This window comes from Larimichthys crocea, chromosome XV (assembly GCF_000972845.2).
Source record: "Larimichthys crocea isolate SSNF chromosome XV, L_crocea_2.0, whole genome shotgun sequence".
NCBI classification, from domain to species: domain Eukaryota; kingdom Metazoa; phylum Chordata; class Actinopteri; family Sciaenidae; genus Larimichthys; species Larimichthys crocea.
The window spans coordinates 9306431-9325995 of record NC_040025.1 but is presented as its reverse complement, the minus strand read 5'-3'; the positions used below and the strand labels follow the sequence as shown (position 1 = coordinate 9325995).

At 42.2% G+C, this 19565-nt stretch overlaps 2 protein-coding genes across 3 annotated transcripts in view; one reads left to right on the top strand and one right to left on the bottom strand.

Annotated features, from left to right (window-relative positions):
* Positions 1 to 17: 17 nt before the first annotated feature.
* On the bottom strand, positions 18 to 6931 carry gpkow (G patch domain and KOW motifs). Its single transcript, XM_010747291.3, has 11 exons — positions 6692 to 6931; positions 6351 to 6520; positions 5126 to 5271; positions 3091 to 3197; positions 2613 to 2817; positions 2403 to 2535; positions 1459 to 1636; positions 1221 to 1341; positions 961 to 1030; positions 342 to 427; positions 18 to 255 (listed from the first exon to the last, which is right to left on the bottom strand). Exons 1-11 carry the CDS (start codon positions 6889 to 6891, stop codon positions 127 to 129), a joined length of 1545 nt encoding a protein of 514 aa, XP_010745593.2. The 5' UTR covers positions 6892 to 6931; the 3' UTR covers positions 18 to 126.
* A 706-nt stretch (positions 6932 to 7637) lies between these two features.
* The window catches only part of magixb (MAGI family member, X-linked b), a 35026-nt gene continuing 23098 nt past the window's right edge, over positions 7638 to 19565 (top strand). For both annotated transcript variants that reach the window (XM_019275388.2, XM_019275434.2), the window contains exons 1-2: positions 7638 to 8711; positions 18706 to 18995. In XM_019275388.2, coding sequence (XP_019130933.1) covers positions 8629 to 8711; positions 18706 to 18995 — 373 coding nt within the window. In that variant the 5' untranslated portion in view covers positions 7638 to 8628. The remainder of the gene's footprint in view (positions 8712 to 18705; positions 18996 to 19565) is intronic.

Genomic DNA, 19565 nt, shown 5'->3' with positions numbered 1-19565 from the left:
AAATCAAATTCTTGACAATGTTTTATTACAAAATTGCACTGTTTAAAATCTTAAATCCATTATTTTTTAGTACAAAATGTTTCGGCTGGGATGAAAAAGGATTATTTGGATGTAGAAATATGTGAGTCAGTGGTCTGCTGCTCCTACATAGTGACAAATACAGTCATAGTCCAGTGTGAACACTTTCTCCTCGTATCGGTCGAGCTGGACCATCGCTCTGCACTTATTCTTGTCCCGTTGGAGAATACGTCCGACCTGAGCGGGACAAACGTAAATACTGAGATTAGTGACAGTACAAAGGGGGGACACGCATCATTACGGAAAGATGATCCTTTGCTTACCTGTCCTCTGTGCTCGCCCAGTACGACCATTACAGAATCATATTCGCTTTTCGGAACAATCGTTTCCAGCATGTCCTGCTTCACATCTGCAGCGAAAAAAGAAACAGCAGGTTATTCAAGACTTTTTGTAACAGATACCAGATATTAAATGCCACTAAAATGTATCTGTGTCAGCAAAATCCCAGCCAATAAGGCACTGATAGTTTCTTTATAAGCAATCCCGGAATGTGTGGAGGTTAACATTACACCAACTGTCTACAGGAATTAAAGGATGGAAGGACTGCACGGAGGACACTCAATGTTACTTTGCAAGTTACTGTTGAATCATACGAATATCCACAAAGAGTAAGCGCCTTCAGTTGGTTGTGTATTCCTTACGCCATGTACATATTTAGAAAGCTTTCTCCATATAGGCACTTATACAATATGTGTGTAGAAAGAAGCCTTCTACACATATTGTATGTGTGCAGGCTCCATGGATGTATTAACAATACTAATACTTAATAAATTAACACGCATGGTTACACTTTAGCACATTTGTTGTGAAGCTCTAATTAGGGGATTTAAAAAGAAACACCAGAGAGAGAGAAAGCACCAAGAGATGACACTCATGACTCACCGTCTAACAGTCTTCCCTCTTCAGTTCGACACACACAGGTAGACGGCGTCAGGACATCCTCCACACTCATCTAGAAGGAAACAAGACTGATGTTAACAGATGTGTAAAAAGAACACAGCAGCTTCTTTTGGCTGCACGTGTGTGTGTGACTGCTTCTATTTCAGAACAATGTAATGAATCCAAAATAATGAAAGTCAAAGGAGGTTTGAGGAAAAGGTGCTTCAACGATCATGTGTGACATCTATGTAGTGTGTTCGTACCTTTGAGTTGTAGTACCTGCCCCCTTTGAAAGCTTTGTCTATGAAGCGAACTTTCAAGTCCCTCTGGAGCCACGAGGGTGGAGCCTTTGGTCGCCTCGCCTCTTTCACTGGAGGCTTTTCTCTTCAGGGGAAACAGAATTAAATGGAAATAAGAAACACTGCAGTGTGATCAAATGTATTAAAATAACATTTAAAATACTGGTCAATAAAACATCTTCAGCTTTTATTGGTAATGCACCTGTCTTGACTTGGATCTCTGTGCTTCCTCTTCCTCTCTTCTTTTCCTCCATCTCTTTCTGAAGACTTGTGTTTTACCTTGTCGCCGTTAGCACTCCTTTCTCTCTCCTCCCGTCTCTCTCGCTCTCTCTCCTTCTCTTTCTCCTTTTCCTTGTCTTTGTGGGCTTTGCTCAGGCGACCTGGTTGGCAGAAAAAAAATCTGATTAGCTAGGCATGAGGTAAACAAACACAGACACTGCAGCGCTGTGAGGGCGTGCGATTCCGAGTGCCGGCGTTTTAATTCTCGGAAGAAGGCGGCTTAGATTACTGAAAATAAAAGCTGTGTTTTGTTTTTTCCCCCCACATGAAGGCTGAAATGTCACACGACTTGAAGATAAACCTGTTTAGTCCACACAGTGTCTCACACTAACCTATGCTTCACCTATCACCTATTTTTATTATAGGTAAGCCCAAATTGTCATAAAAGATACATGTTTTGTCTGACCAACAGTCAAAAAAAACCCAAAATATTCAATTTACTTATAGAATAATAAGAAAACAGTCATATTTGAGTGCATGTTTGGGTGTTTTTACTACAAAATGAATTATAATTTATAAATTTACTGTCAATAAACAGATAAACTCATCTTAACACACCACAGCAGGCTGCTTTAGAGTTGTTCCTTCAACTGTAAAATGTCAGACATCAGTTCATTACTGGTCATTTGTGTTTAATAAAACTGAATCATTTCATACTGTATAACTTAATGTATATGTAATAAAAACACATCATAATTGGTTAAAATGAAAAGTGGGCAAACAACATTCAGGCATTTGCTGTCATCTAAATGGAGTGAAATATCATCTCGTTTGGCACGCAGGAACATAAAATCAAAGTTCATTAGCATCCAGATCAAATTTCATGACTGATAACCTTTTCCATTTCATTTGCTCACAGTTACTCACTGAGGTCTTTGCTGTATTTCTCGTATTCCTTTCGCCCGACCAGTTTTATGGCGTACTGGCTGACTGTGACGGTCTTGCTGCCAATAGCGAGCTTCACCATAACTCGAGCGTTGTCTGGATCGACGCCTTCAATCTGCGGCACATGAATCAAAGTTAGGAAAAAAAAACATACATGTGCATGTCAACAGTTGATAAATAGATCAACTCTACCTTGCCATAGAGGTCTTTATGTGCCCCGGACTCCACCAGCACACAGCCACCCGGACCCATCACGAGTTCCTCCTCCTTCGCTTGCTCCTCGCCTGGCTTGGGGGGACGCTTATGTTTGCCGGGCTCCAGGTCTTTTATGGCTGAACGATCAGCTCCGAGACCCAAACCTTTAGGACGGAGCTGGTGTTCGATTGGCTTCACGTCTCTGCAGCAGACGGGAAAGAACAGCGATAAATCCTTGAGCAAAGAGACGGATATGTGCAGGATGTAAAGCAGGCTGGAGGTGGAGACAGTTTGAGCTTGATCATTAGATCGATCCTCAGATTTGAGAGCTGGAATTAAAGAATGGTTAGAATATTTGTTTGGTTAAATGACTCAAGCAACTAATCAATTAGTGTTTTGTCGATCAACTAATTAATTATTTCAGGCCAAAACTAGGAAAAAAATGCTGAAACAAATGGGCCAGTTTGTTGCTTACTGTTTAAAGGTGCGTCCAATCCCTTCTGTTTTACTCCAGCCCATCCCTTTAAGCATAGCAAGTCCGTAAGCCTCAACAGGAACGCTCTCATAATCTGCTTCTGTTGACTGAAACATATAAACACACAGTTATGTTTCTGAGGTCAAAGAGAAATACATTAAACCTCACAACCAAAGAAATGCAGTCAGTCTGCATTTAAAAATGTGTAATCAAGGCTAAATGAGGCGCTTATGTAATCTCCGAGTTATGAAACACAAAAATCTGTCCGTGGCGACTGTCAGGGAGAAGCAGTTTGTGATGACGGTCTTAGTCAGCCTTTTGGCTCCAGGCTGTCAGATTCAGCTCGGGCTGACTACAGTCACCAGGCAGCAGCCACAGCAGCCTCCATCAGTGCAATGGCCCGGCTCATCTCGGTCTCCGCTGAAAGGCTTTCCTCTGAGTGAAGCTGGGAGCCAACTCTCACAGAGGAGACTGCATTAAAATGAGCTCTGGGGCGCGATGAGAACTTTCCCCTGACTCTCATGTTCTGACAGTGATTGAGAGCGGACACGGGATGACAGTGACGAGACGTGAGGCCTTTGATGAAAGGAAACCGAGAGATATGCGATTGGTTGGCCGCACATCTCTGGGGGAGATTTGTTGACGGCTGTCTGCCACCCGGGTTTTACTGTACTGACCAAGTCATCCGTATTCATAGACATGCGCACCACTGTGTATGCACACAGCGGTGTCATTCTGCTCAGTTGACCGTCAGCACTTTCGCACACTCAAATTTCAATGTGAGTCAAAGTAGCCAGTCCACCAGACATTTTGTACAATCAGGCATTTTTTTGTATGTTCACTGAAATGCCTCTCCAGCAGATTATATTGTGATCTTCACATCTGATACGATTTGAAGAAATTATAATTTACTAAGAGCCTGAGAGTAATCGCCCTCCTCAAATAACTATTATGCAAATGGTCTTGAACAAGCCAGCTTATTGAAATAAAAACATAACTCCCAGGTGTAAGTGTGTTTTTAGATTAATGATGTCATATCAAGTAATATGATATCAGCTAGCATTATAGAGAAGAGTGTTTTTTATTAGTACTTTCATGTTATCATTATTGATTTGACACGTTACTCAATGAATGAACCTATCAATTCAACACGCTACCCAACTCCTGATACAGGCTGTGGTCATCTCACGACTCGGTTACTGTAACGTCGTCCTGACGGGCCTCCCAGCCGCCTGCACAGTGAAACCCTCTCAGATGAACCAGAATGTGGCAGCACGCCTGGTCTTCAATCGATCCAAAAGGGCGTGTTATCCCGCTGCTCATCGAGCTCCGCTGGCTACCTCCTGACCGCTGCACTCCTCCAATGAACAACGCCTGGCCCTGCCACCCGTGTGCTCAGATCAATCAAAACTTCTCTTGTCCCCGTTGGTGGAACCTCCTACCAGTTCCTACCAGATCAGGGGCGTCCCTCTCTACTTTTAAAAACCTCCTGAAGACCTCCAGCTCTTCAGAGAAGACCTCCTCTCCAACACTACCAACAACAGGACATGCTAAATCTATCCCCCTCTACAACTGTCACATTATTCTATGAGAGTAGTACTTACTGCTGCACTAACATGTCCTTGTTGCACTGTACCTTGATTGTTTCCCTTTTGTGTAGGTCGCTTTGGATAACAGCGTCAGCTAAATGACTAAATGTAATAATCCATTTGACCTCACTGTATTGTTTATTTTTTTCCATGACATCTTCTCGTGTCCCAATCATCAAATCTCTGTCACCTCTTCAAATTTATCTAATGTTTGGGTGTACTTTCTGACATGACTGCACTCTCTACCTAACAATATCACAATAATGCTGAATATACTGAGTCCGATGTGATGTCACTGGAGTACCAAAGGACACAAGTATATTTCCAACACTTGCTTTTAAATCAACACTTCATTCAGATGATCACATCAACAGACTGGCTCTTTTGTTGTGTGTCTCTGGTTGGGATTAGAGTATTTTTGTCACACAGTTGGCATCCATACTTACAGATTCAGGTCGTAGATCCACCTTCACCTGGTCTCCATCCTCAAAGCCATCAGGCACCTTGTTTTGCAACAGCAGAGGGATGCTGAGATTCAGGTTTCTTTCTGACTGAGGGCCATTCTGCCACTCCTCAAGCTGCCTCCTGGAGTCTAAAAGCATGAATTGGAGATGTATAAGAGTTAAAGATACCCTCAGCCGTCCAACCAAACATAAACACACAGTTAATAGTGAACGAGCCGGTTCAAAGAGCCGGCTCCGTTACGTGAGCTGTCGAGTGAAAGTAGAAAAAGAAGGCAAGGGTCTGTAAACGCAATGAAAACAATTGGCTACAGCATTTTATTGATATTAGAAAATGTAATGTTTTTACTTTTAAATACTTCAGTACAAAGGATGTATTGAATACATACATGATATATACAAATCAAAAGTGAAATCAGCACTACATTTGGCTGAACTATGAAAGGTATAAGTGGTAACATGAAGAGCCGTTTGGGAGCTGAAAGAGCCTTCTTGGTTTAGCTGAGTCAAATGATCTGACTCCCTAAAAAGAACCGAACTTCCCATCTCTAACAGTTAAACCACATCTATTTAGATGTATACACACCTTCAATAAGTTCTTTGACTGCCTGAATCATAAGTCAAATCAGCGCTAAATTTGGCTGAATTATGAAGTGGTAACATGAAGAGCAGTTTAGAAGCCGAAAGATCCGACTCTTCTTGGTGAGTCAAATGATCTGACTCCCTAAAAAGAACCGAACTTCCCATCAATAACAGTTAAAACAACATCTATCTAGATGTTTACACACCTTGGATAAGTTCTTTGACTGCCTGAATCATAAGTCAAATCGGCACTACATTTGGCTGAATTATAAAAGGTATAAGTGGTAACATGAAGAGCCATTTGGGAGCTGAAATATCCGACTCTTCTTGGTTTAGCTGAGTCAAATGATCTGACTCCCAAAAAAGAACCGAACTTCCCATCGCTGACAGTTAAATCACATCTATAGATGTATACACATCTAGGATAAGTTCTTTGACTGCCTTAATCATAAGTCAAATCAGCACTAAATTTGGTTGAACTATGAAAGGTATAAGTGGTAACATGAAGAGCAGTTTGGGAGCCGAAAGATCCGACTCTTTTTGGTGATTCAAATGATCTGACTCCCTAAAAAGAACCGAACTTCCCATCACTAACAGTCAAACCACATCTATCTAGATGTTTACACACCTTCAATGAGTTCTTTGACTGCCTGAGAGTCCACAGAGTCATTGTCTTGGGCGGTCTCTTGTGTTTTGCCTCCACTCTTCTCACTCTGGGCCGCTCGGTCCGTCTTGTGCCAGCGGTTCTTCTGGATCAGAGGGATGATGAGCTCCTTGGGCTTCTCAGATGGTTTTGTACTGCAGCAGCACACAGGAGATAGTTAGCGGTCTTGGAGGCAGGGCAAGCTTCAAAAACTAGATTTAAATAACGTCCTAAATACAACATACAACAATAATTAATAGTTACATTACCAGCTGATAGTAGTAAACGTGACCGTTACGCCGCTATGCTACTTAGCATTAGCCTACCTTTGCAGCTCATTTCTGTCGATTCCGGTCAGGTAATCTCTTTCTTCTCTCTTGGTCAAGGCGTCGCCAGTCGAGGGTTTAAATTTACTAACTGTTTTAGTGAAACCAAACGACACCGCCGCGTTTTTTCTCTCCCCTTGGTCCCCAGAAGTGACTTGAGTCTTAGCGGCAAATGTATCTTCCCAACCGTGCGACGCCATTATTGTTTGTAACCGGGAGAGAAGTAAGAAAAGAGAATTCTGGGAGTTGTAGTTTAAGGTCGCTTTACGTATTTAGTTGTAGTCGCTGTGTTGCACTACAATTCCCATGATGCAACTGAATTAAAGGTACAGCCAACGGTTAGCAGTGCGGAGTGATTTATAAGAAATAAATAAAATACAATAATATGCGTTTTTGATAATTAAATAGGTTTTTTGACTCAATTATCAAAACAGTAAATGTAGTAGTACTGTCATTACATCTAATAATTACTTTGTTGTATCATTTTACATTGTTGAAGAGTGTATTCCACTTAAAATATAATTTATTTGTTTTTTCTTTCTAAATTTATTGTTGTTTATGTAATTTCATTATGTTTCTTAACTTTTTTTAAAAATTCTAATTGTTTTACATTGTCTTTTAAATGCTGCAGCTATTTTACCTGAGTATCTTGTCTGTCAAAGTACTTTGTAAACGCTGTTTTTAAAAGGTGCTATATAAATAAAGTTATTATTGTTATTATTACATTTACATAACTGTATTTATTCTCGTCTTAAACTCATTTCTGTTTCTATAAGAGCTATATTAAATCAGAATAATTGGCGGATTCAGGCTGATATGAGTTATATATGTACGTATTACTTTCTACAAAGGACCAATTTTCCCTATTTGACTCTTTAAAGTTGTATCCAAACTAAACTTAACATTCGTTCGTGTGACCAAATGTCACTGGATAAATATTGCAAATCGTGCCTGAAAACCTGTGCGTTTTTAAGCCGGTTCTCACGCCTTTAAATCCTGATTATAACTCGTAAGCGAAAAGTGATGCTGCTGATGCAGGTACAGAGACACTGAGAATAATAAGGGGCGGTACTTTTAACTCTTTTTATTCCCTCCCCTCCCGTGCTCCTTAACTTCCCACAAAGATAACCCCTCTCATTTGCCTGTTTTATGATCATTGTTTCTTTACTCCAAAAGTGTCATTTGGATGCAGGGACATCAACCTGAACATACTTTCTACCGGACAACATGATCCTTTTTTTTTTTTTTTTTTTTTTTTTAAATCTGATCTTCTGCAATTGACGCTCCGCGCCCTGTTTGCACCGCGCATGCAGTTCAATGACACCTCCACCCTACACTACCGACGTCTGTCTTTTATTTGATTACTATTTCAATATACCAGCACGTGTATGCGCGATCAATTAACCTGCACGATCTGCCAAAGCGGGGACTGGAAAGGAAAGGATTTGACGAGGAGAAAGCGAACATGAAGGTAAGAGTCAAAATCAAAAGTCCGGTACTTATTATTCAATAGCACAAGTTAAACAGCACGTTTGACATTTATCATCCTGCACGTTGTTTTGCCTATAGCAGTGCAGCAGCTGCTCGATTTTGCCCGACAGTGTGTGTGTATCCAGTGTGTGTGAGTGTGCATGTGTATATATGTGTGTGTGTGTGCTTTTCCCTCTCTCTCTCTCCTCTCTCCTCTCTCTCGCTCTCTCTCTACAAGATCACCACATCCTCTTAGAGCATCACTGTCCAAATATCCCGTCAGCCGTGCACATCGCCTCTGACTTTCTCTGGGATACGGTGGTACCACATACTCATCACTGCCTTTTTCCACACACACACAAACACACCAGCCAGGCTTTGTTTTTTTGTTTTTTTGTACATTTGAAATCCAAGCAACTCGTATTTATTTAAAGTGCAGACTTGTTCTTGAAATCTCAGTCGGGTCAATGTATATAGACGCGTTCAAACGGATCCTCTTTGAAAGGCTGAACTGCTTGAAAAGAATGTGTGTGTGTCAGCGACAAGGCAGGTCAGTATTTTTCCCTAAATATGAGAAATTTGAGAATCTGTTTGTGTGTAATCCAAGAGTGTGTGTGTGTGTGTGTGTGTGTGTGTGAGAGAGAGAGAGAGAGAGGGGATGAGTGAGAGAGGAGTGAGTGTGTGTGCATGTAAACTAGTCTAGTGAGAGAGTGTGTGTGTAAGACAGAGTGAAGAATGTGGGTTTGTGATGATGGTGGCAGATCTCAGGGATAAGATGGAATTTACGTTGGTTAACAGCAGGTGTGTGTGTGTGTGTGTGTGTGTGTGTGTGTGTGTGTGTGCATGTGAACTCATGATTAGGTTTTGAAAAGTTTGTTCACGCCTTCTCTTTTCTCTAAATGTATGATGTTTTTTCACTGAGCTCGCCTTAATTGAATGTACACAAAAGCCTACATTCATTGCACCTGCAAAATATACTCGGGCCAGGTGTGTGTGCATGTGTCTCTCTGAGTGTGTATGTGTGTGTGTGTGTTGTTGCTGTTTGTTTAGGGTGTGTCCCTGCATGACACAGGGAGCTTGTTTGGAAGTGATGGATGTGTGACCCTGACTTATTAGTGTGCATTGCTGCGGGTTTGGAGAGCAGTCAAGGTTACGTTGTTATTATGAATCATTAATTTGTCGGGGAAGACATGTGGTGTTTAACTGTCCGCACATGCACTCATGCTGCTCCGGGTCCTCCCACTGTTTGTGTGCATGTAACTCAGCCTGATAACACCTGTTTTTGCACCATGGTTTTATTCATCATGTGTCCTCCTTTTTTTTTTTTTAATTTTGAGTCTCGGCCCAAGTTTGAAGTGGCAAATGCATGTTGGAGCACGAACATGACTCCGCTCTCACTGCTAACAAGAGGGGAGGATGTGAAGTGAGGAGGTGCTTTTTTTTTTTCCTCCTCTGTCGTAGTAATGGATGTCATCTGGGAGTTGTTGATTGTCTAATTATGTACCTCCTGTGTCCTTCGGCATCATGCATATTCATGCTGCTGTTTTTAAGGTGTGGCGCAAACAAAGTATGCATGTGTGTGTGGGCTGTGTGTTGTGTGTGTGTGTGTGTGTGTACAAGGCAGTTTACCCTTGACAGGGCAGGGCTACGCAGGCATATTCTCCCATCTGTGGTTCAAACCTTTGCTCCCAGCCACTGCATTTGGATTCTGCAGTTGTATCCTGCTCTATTCTTAGTTCCCATCAGTTCATGTGGAGTCTGATATGAAATTACAACAACAACAACAACAACATCATCGCCATGCTGTAACTATACCACTTGTGCCCCGTTGCCTATATACACCGAGATTCAATTTGGATCAGATAAGCTCCAGTTAAGTGGGTAGACTCTGACTAGAGGTGGCAAATCAATAACCAATCAATGCTAGTGTGTGGAGTTACAATTTACACGGTGCCATATTTGAAATGTCAAGAAGGCAATGAATCCATGTATCCTTGAGTCAGATCTGAGTTGGACAACTGGGATCAATATCAGGTGGTGAGACAGGCAGGAGGAGCAGGCGAGGGTCACCTTCACCCAGCCCTACTGAATCAGCAGTATCTCGCTCTTACACACTCACTCACACACACACACACACTTGAAAGCCTGCTTAGGTTACCAAGCTGCGACCTCACCAAAAATGCTCATTATAGTGGACTGAACCTCCCCCTCCATTTCCTAATGAATAATTCATTTTGTTTTTATGATTTCAGCCATTCTTTCATAAGGTTGCAGCATCCTCCTCTGGGATGATTCTACTATTTTGTTCCATTTTTCTTCTAGGCTCTATTTTTTTTTTCTATTTTTAATTCCCCTAATTTCTCCCCTCTTATTTTTCCGTTTTCTCTCTCCTCTCTCCCTCTCTCTCTGTCTTATCCGTCATCTTTGTTGAGAAGCTGATCTCCTCTGTTTAATTAAACTGCCCCCCTCTCTCTTCCTGATGAGAGCTCATCTCTGATCGCAGCGAGGGGTGAAATGCATCCTGGCACACTGTGAGTAAGAGGACCTGTTGTTACAGTGGTATTCCTCAGAAGACAGTGTACACAACATGCCCCACTTATGCACGCCTTCCCTTGCCTTGACCTTGATCCTGTGACGTTTAAAATACTGTTTTCTCTGAAGGGAACATCAATGAGCCTGCTGTGTTATCCTGTCAGGTGTGTGTGTGTGTGGGTGTCACTCAGTGCTCAACTATGTTTAATCTTACACTAAGTCCCTTTATACGTAGTCGACACAACAGCAGCTTTGGACTGGAATAGATTGTGGATTTATTGATGCCGTGCAGAGAATAGCAAATGTACTTTTCATTCTATGATTTCTTATCAGCTTTTTCATGTTTTGAGTTTGTACTGGGTGTGTAAGACAGACACATATTTCCCTGTGTGTGTTTGACGTGTTTGACAGGAGATATTTTGTGTTTTGTTTTTTTCCAACCCACACGCATTTAATCTTTTATTTTTAAATCTCCCACTGCTGTCTGTTTTGTATTGAGCACTCCCGTGCCCTAGATTTGAAAGTGTGTGAGCTTTAGTGCACCCCATGTTGCTCGCACAGTTCGGAGTAAAATGTTCGGGCTGGAGAGGTCAGGCCACAGATGCCGGATAAGACGGAGAGTCGTAGTCGTAGCCGCGAGGGCGCTCTTGTGGCACTGGATTCCACTCCCACCAGTGTGTTAGTTCAGATGAGTTTAAGGTCACCGGTTATTTAAGATGCTTTACTTGTCTGACCTCCAACACCACCCATGGGAGGATGCTGAAAGATTAGGAGCCGTGTGCATCACTATAGGTTAGAGTGAAGGGGCGATGATGCGGGATGGGTTTGTTTTCCTCACCTGCACTTTGCACAAAATACCTCCTCTGCTACCAGAGGGACTCCAAGATTTCCATTATGTAATTTTATATACTGTATATCAGAGAATGCTAAATATTTTGGGGCTTTAAAGATTCATGATAGACATTTTTCACAAGCTCATATTTTTGTGTGAATCAATGAACATTATGGTTAGTTGCAGCCTTAGTATAATTATTTCCTATCAAATAATGTATCTGCTCATGAAGCTTTCACCAATTATTAGTCAATAAAATCTCAATCAAAGTCTTTCAATAACGGTTATTGTGATATATTGGTATTGACAATAACCGTGATATACACATGCGATATTATCATGTAAAGCATGCAGCGCCTCTCACTTTGTGGTTTACACTCAGTTTTAATTGAATACAGACTCAGTCTCCACCATTTGCCAAAAAAGAAACAAAATATTTGACTCGGAGTATAATTTTTCTTTTCAAATGTTCTATAGATATTACAATAATATCGTTACCAGAGTTCTTCTGGCCGCAATAACTATGTGGTCAAAATCTCAATCAAAATATACTATTTATTTGTATTATTTAGATCCACAACTAACAGTTGTTGTTTTTTTTTATTTCATTAAGTCTGTAAATTGTACTCTCCAGTTCTGAGATCATCAAATTGCTGGTTTCATCTGATCATCAGGCCAATTAAAAGCACATTCAGTTTGAAGCTGAAATGAATAATCATGAATCAATTGATTCATCAATTAGTCAATCAACAGATAGAACTACTTTAATAATCAATTCATAATTTCTCTTTCATGCCGAATAGCTGCACGTGTCGGCTTGTCAACTGAGGATTTGTCATACAAACTAAACATTTAAACATTTTATAGACTTAACAATTAAATTGATTAACTGGAAATATAATCCACACATTCATTGATAATGAAAATAATCAGCAAGTTTCACATTTAAGAAACTCGAACCAAAAAGTCTTTTTCTTTATGAATGATTATTTTTTTGCGGATCAACTAATCAGTGATGAACACAATGAATTATTTCAGCTCCAGTCTGACAGCTTTGTGTTGACGATTGCTCTCTTAAAGTCTGTCATGAGTGCAGTAACAGTGCACATGGTCAGTAATAACTATTATGTAACCATCGGTCATGTTTCCTTTGCTCTGGCTTATGCAGAATGTCGAGTCTTGTCAGTTGTCTGGTGCTTGCAGAGAGACCAACAACTGCAGCCATTAGGCATTCTGGTCACATTTTAGCTGACAAAACACACAGTCAGTCCATCAATATTCTCAGAAATTCTCATTTATAGCAAAGACAGTCTATTTGCTGCATTGTACTTTCATTGTGCATGCATAAAATGCCAAACAAGCTTGCATAAATGCATAGAGCATTCCAAGCCGAGCTAATTGAAGAAGCTAATTTCATTATCGCAGACCTCATTTAGAGCGGAAACAGAATGTGGACAACAGAGCGAGCGTGGCTCCACCAAGTCAAACCAGGAGAAGCTTTTATGAGCGTGCAGTGCAGAGAAGCTGCTGGGTGGCATGAACATTTAGCCTTAAGTTAGAGCAACGTCTCGCTGTGATCGTGTAAAAGTTTCTCGTCTTTGCAGAAGTTTGCTGTGGTCAAAGCCGATTATGTCAGAGAGCGACCCAGCAGCTGAAAGACGGCTTTGATGGGGATGAAGGCCGGCATCTAGATTGACATCAGGAACAAGGGAAAGAATCACGAGAGCTGACAGACGCTGCTTTCACTATAAAGCCTCTGACTAATGTTATTGATACAGGGGGAGGCTATGAGAATAGGTGTTGAGCTGCCAAAATGAAGGTTAAAGTCACGGCTAACGGGTTGTGGGGTTGATTCATTCTTTTTAAAGCGCTGCTTCAAACGGAAGCGCGTGCACTGGATTTGAGACAAGCTGATGTTGTTTTCTTAGCTACTTTTTAACCAAGCGGCTCAATTATTCACTTGTCTTAATTGATGTGTTTTGCTTACATCCTTTTTTTTCCCCTCCACGAAGGTCTTTCAAGATGCTCTTCACCCCAATGTCAGCGCTATTCCCTCATGCCCTTGATGCGTTGCTTCAAGTTGACTTTGAATTATTGAGCTCCGTGGCAAAGCTCATCTTTGTAACTTAAATAAATTAACACCCTCGAGATCCAACCTGAAATAACTGCTTAGTTAATTTGTCCCGTAATAAAGATATTTCACTCGTGACTACGAGCTGCCGTGCGTCTTTTAAAGACTAATCACCTGAAATTGTAGCAGTAGCGATGCCGCACCATGAGGTATTATTACAGTGCAGCGATTAGGATGTTAAGTTTGTCAGGATGAAGCTTAAATTACAGTTTGACTCTCTTTTGGTGAAAAAAACAAACATATTGCGGTTAATTAACTAAGAACACTGAATGTTCTCTAGATAATACAAGCATGGGTATTTATGCACTTTAGGGCTAAAAGGCATTTGAACCAGAACACAGTGTGTGTGTGTGTGTGTGTGTGTGTGGCACAGCTGTTTATACTATAGTCATAATAGCCTTGAGCGTTTGCTTTATGCTGTCTTTTTTAAACAAATATGGTGAGAAATACGACTAAGAATAACCTCCAAGTCAAGAGGATGTGTGTTTTTGCCATTGACAAATTGCTGTGGTTTGAAATTACACTTGGAGGGCCGGAGTTGCAAGCTGCAGAGATCCTGGCCAGGTCGCCGGTGGAGAGGAAGTCAGTGAAACAGGATATGTACTGGTCAGCTCTTTCCTGACCCAAAGGTCAGAAATCTCAATTGAGCATTCTTTTTATAGGGCTAGATATCCTTGAATCCATATAATGTGTCCTCTATATATTTCATCGGAGTAATATGCTGTTAGTTTGGCCATGTTAGCGGCATGGCTCCAGGGATGTTGGTCGGTCCACCGCTTGGGTCCAGACTGAATTAACTCAACTGGATTGACATGAAATTGTATTCAGACGTTTATGTCTCCTTCAGGAGGACTTGTGAAATTACTTTGGTGACCCCTTTGACATTTCATCCTGTACCATCATCAGGTCAAATGTGCGCAAACAAATGACTCTCCTATTGGACAGCAAATGTTGGCATGCCACCGCGTTAAGCAGACTCACGTGCATGGTTGTAGACAAGTCATCATTTTACCTTCTGATTGGTTTACTGTCACATAGTCATTTAAAAAGTATAGAAGGGCATTAAAATTGTAGTAGTGCATTGCATTGAAAATAATATTCAGCGGGCTCAGTAGTTCGCCTAGTCGAGCGTGCACCCCTTGCACCAAGGCTGAGTCCTTACTGCAGCAGCTCAGGTTCAGTTTCAACCTGTGGCCCTTTGCTGCACTCATCACCCTTCTCTCTCTCTCCCCACTGTCACTGCCTGCAGCTGCACTATCAAATAGTCGAATAGCACAGCCCTTTTCATTGAAAATTACTATTTACTCAGTATAATCCACTGAACTGGTTGCACCTGCTGCTCTGGTCCTGCTTGACGCCCACCACAAATACTATTGATATTATTATCATTACTACAATTAGTCATATTACTATTATAGCTGTAGTTATCATTACTATTATTTTAGCTGTGCATCTTTGTCTCTCTCCCTCTAAACTCAATTGGTTGGACGTGTTTTGCTCGACTCTTAAAGGAGGTTTTTTTTCCTTGCCACTGTCACTTTCAGTGCTTTAAGTTGCTATAAATATGCCAAAAAAGATCTATATAAAAAAATATAGAGATAATGTAGATCATTACGTATCTAATGGCTGCTTATTATGAACAAGCTTCTGCCCCCAATGGAAGTTTTTCCTTGTGCTTGCCCATGGTAGGGATTGTTGGGTCTCTGTTAATGACATTATAAAGAGTACAGTGTAGACCTGCTCTATATGAAAAGTGTCATGACATAACTTCTGTTATGATTTGGCGCTATATAAATAAACCTGATTTGAATTATGCAGAATTACACGACTGTCTAATTCGATGTCACGTTCCTCCCCACAGCCTTGATGGCAAACTAGCACCGTGTTTTAAGTGAGCACAATAAGACGAGTGTGCGCACGCGGGCAGTTTGAAGCATCAACACCATCAGCAGAGCCAGAGCAAAGCAGTGTCAGGGCGTGTCTGCAGCGGGACGTGTCCAGGCTTCAGCGGACCTGACAGGCTGTGGCTCATTAAACCCCCATCAGACGCGGGAGGTCAAGACAACATCTTCAGCTCTTGGCGACACACACACACACACACACACACACACAGACACACACTGCCTCCATGTGTGTAATGTACACACACAATGTGATTGTGTAGGCCCGACAGGAAAGGATAATACCCAAGACCTATTAGATGTTTTATTTTTAGCATTTTAATCATTACTGCCAACTGCTTTGAAATTCTGAGAAATCTTTCAATAAAAGCTTGAAGCGACCAACGGCTTATAGATTTATTCTACAGGATTGGCGCACATGGAAATACATTGCGTATGATTAGATTGCAAAAAAGTTGATGCCTTTGTTTTATTCTCTTCTCATGACGGTCTTAAATGCCGTGTTTTCTGTGTGGGTGGAGGGCTGGCTGGCTTTTGGGGAAGCAGGTCGAAAAATGTTGCTGCAGAAGGTTTCACAGTGGGGTAGAGAAAGAGAGGGACTGGGGGCACTGCTTGGCAAGGATGAAGCGATAAACATAATTTCAGGTTGAAACATGCAGGCGTAAACAGCACTTCTTGCTTGATCGTGTTTATTCAAATGTGTTAGGAGAACAGTCATGGCTGTTGGCTCTCAACCAAGACTGAAATGCAAGTTGTGTGTTTTTTGGGTTCTCGATGTTTTGGCAACCAGCTCAACCGTTTCCCAAACTCTGACTCATGTCGCCTGAGCTCTAGTCCTCTAAGGTCAAATAAGTGAGTCCTATGCCAACCTCAGGCTGTGTGGCGCCTCACGATCTCTATCTGACCTCTGTGCTTTCTGTTTTTTCTCTCATCTCTCCACGATCCATGTGTATTTCTATTTCTAATATTTCCCTGCCTTCCTTCCTCATTTGTCCATCTCTCTCTATATCTATATATAAAAAAACCACTAGGGACCCTCTCTCTTGGTCAAGTCAGGAGAGAGGATAGATCTCCGTCAGATTTGCCTGTCGAATGACCAGTCAGCTGGAAGGATTAGTTCAGTCCTGCCCTTCTCTCACTCTTTAAAGCAGTCTCATTAGGCCTGCTGGACTAAAGGTCCCAGGGTGCCCCTGCTGGGGCTGGGCTTGGTGTTGCACTCAGGGAAGCCCTGTGAGCGTGTTATCCCCACCCAAGCTGACAGTCATCGTAGTCACACACAGTTGCTTAAGAGGATTGGATCTCGGTGAAGTGATGTGTAACTGCTAATGGAACTGGAGACCATTAAGAAATATTACATTTGAGCATGTCTGAATTAGCGTAGGTGTTCTAAAGTAAGTTTAAAGGAATGAAAGATTTGGTTTTTCCAATGGTGACACCGTCTCTGTGGGAAGTGGCAAAACTGCAGTTCCTTGAACGTCCACTTGAGGCTGGCTACAGATCGAGTCATTCTCCATAAGTCCCCATGTTCAAATGTCCAACTTCACAGCAGAAATAAACATGTTTACAGCCTGGTACAAAAAACTGTTTTGGTCTCTATAGCTAATTTTCCCGGTCATGACAACTGTACTGAGGGTGAATTTATATACAACTCACCTGTTCGAAATTATATTAAGGCAGAGTGGACACTTTGGGCTTCATTGGGTCCGGCCTCATTTCCCCCTGTGTGCCACGTCTTTGCCCATTTTTAGGTTAGCCACAAGGCAGAGCTGCCAAGATTGCGATGCCTTGAGCTACAACTTTCTGACCTTCACAACAGAAACCTATTGGTGACATCACGGATACGGCATCCATGTTTTATATTGTCTATGGTTACAACCTGCTTTGGCGTTTCTTCACTGTAATTGGTTTATCTATTTGCATTGGGTGCTGGTAAACAGACAGAGCCATGCTAGATGTTTCCGTCAGTTTCTAGTCTTTATAAAATGTTAAGCGAACAGTCTACTGGCTCCAGCTTCATATTTAACGGACAGACCTAAGAGTGGTATGGACCTTCTCATCAAATTCTCATCGGAAAGAATGTGAAAAATAATATTTCCCAAAGTGTCAAACTGTTGCTGCTTTTCTCGTTATAAAATCTCCATGTCATGTTTATCGTTTTGATCCCGTTAACCTACCTTGCATATATCTCTGTTGTCCTACGTGACAAGGTGACAGCGCTGCTCTGATAATGGAGGAAGTAAGATCGTCCCCTCTTTCCGGAAAACACAGCTGTCAAGTCGCTTTGGACTCAAACAAATCCTCACCATGTCAGCTACATCCTGAGCTCGGCGACACACACAGCTGCTCCCCACGAAACATGTTGCAGCAAAACACATTAGTTTCAATACAGCTTCGTGAGACTTGTCACCTTGGATGCAACCATAGCTGCCGTTAGTCGACAAAAATGTCATTACTGTGACTGAGCAGAAAATGGGAGAATCTGTCCTGCAGAATACAGCACGCGAACCAACGGGGTAATTAGTCAATGTCCTGGAAAATCTATAAAAATCTATATTTGAGCGTGATGCTTCACCGTAGATACAGAAATCATTCTGCACTGATACTCCGGGATTCGACTGCGGCTACAGGTTCTTAACTTGCCTGTCAAACTGTGTGTGCATCCATTGACCCGTGCCTTCATTGAACACAAACTAGATTTTCCCATGTGACTGAAGATGTGCTGGAATGTGCATTATCTTTTGTGTTTACATGAAAACATAACGTCAGCCTGCAGCAAGCGTAAAATGAAAATGAGGGAATGACTCTCCGTGACGTTCGGGTTGGACCGTCGTGTACTGTGCTGTAGTATGTTTGTATAAAACAAAGACACACTGTTCCCATGTTGTGTTATTCCTGACTTGACTTTTCCAGCTGCCTGACTTCCGAAGCTGGAATTATTCATGACTTTTTTTTTTACGCATTCTTGATGTGAAACACTGCAAGACCTCAGACATCGACCACTGACAAAGGTTAAATAACAAAGCAACCTTTTTTCTGCCAGAAGTCACAGGATCTTTCTCGAGCTTGTTATGTAATTGACACTTTCTTTCTCATCTCACACCTTCTGTTCACCCTCCAATTATGCCCTCCCCCCCTTCCCTCCCTGCAGCTCATTTGCCATGTCTAAGACAGCGGTGAAGAAGCTGCACTGGCGCTCCAAGGTGCAGGACAGCTTCGTCCCCTTGCTGGGCTCGTCGGGGGAGCTGGGCATCGCCATTGGTGGAGGGGCGGATTATGGAGAGTTCCCCTTTGTCACGTCTGCGCCGGGGGGCGGACTCACAGTGGGCGATATCATCCTAGAGATTGGGGGAACACCTGTATTAGGGATGACGCTCGGAGATGTCCGCGGTGTCCTCAACTCCTGCCCTCATCCCATCCGCATCAAAACTGTGTCACCAGGTATGACTCAGCACCATAACTCACCCCGCTGTAAATGAGTCTGCAGCTCTTTGTTTTGTTGGGCGCGTAAATAATCACCACACAGTCAGTCAAGGTGTGAACACAACAGACTGCAAGGCCTTTCCCTCTGCTGATGGCATTTATGTACTACTCACCGCCCATAATAATGCATTCAATCTTTAATTCCCTCCCTAACACTGCAGACAGTTGAACTTGTTGCTGTTTATGTTGCACCTACTGCATCAGACTGCTCAATCTGTTACGCTCACGTCCAAGCTGTCATCCGCAATATCCTTGTCAGTAACCCTCCTCTGACTTTCTCAAGCCAAATCTGCGGCCAGTAGCTTTCTGATGCTGATTTGCAACTTGTCAATTAGTCTGGATACGTCAAGGCAATTGGTCAATATGTGGGTAGGAGGTCAAAACTGCTGATGACACATGACAAGAGCGTGGGGATATAGTTGTCCGTCACCAGCCAAGGGGCCTTGATGTTTAGAACAGGGGGTTGGGGTAACGGATGTCTCTGTTGGCTCCGAACAGAGCAATATGTCACTGAGGTGTCACCTGACT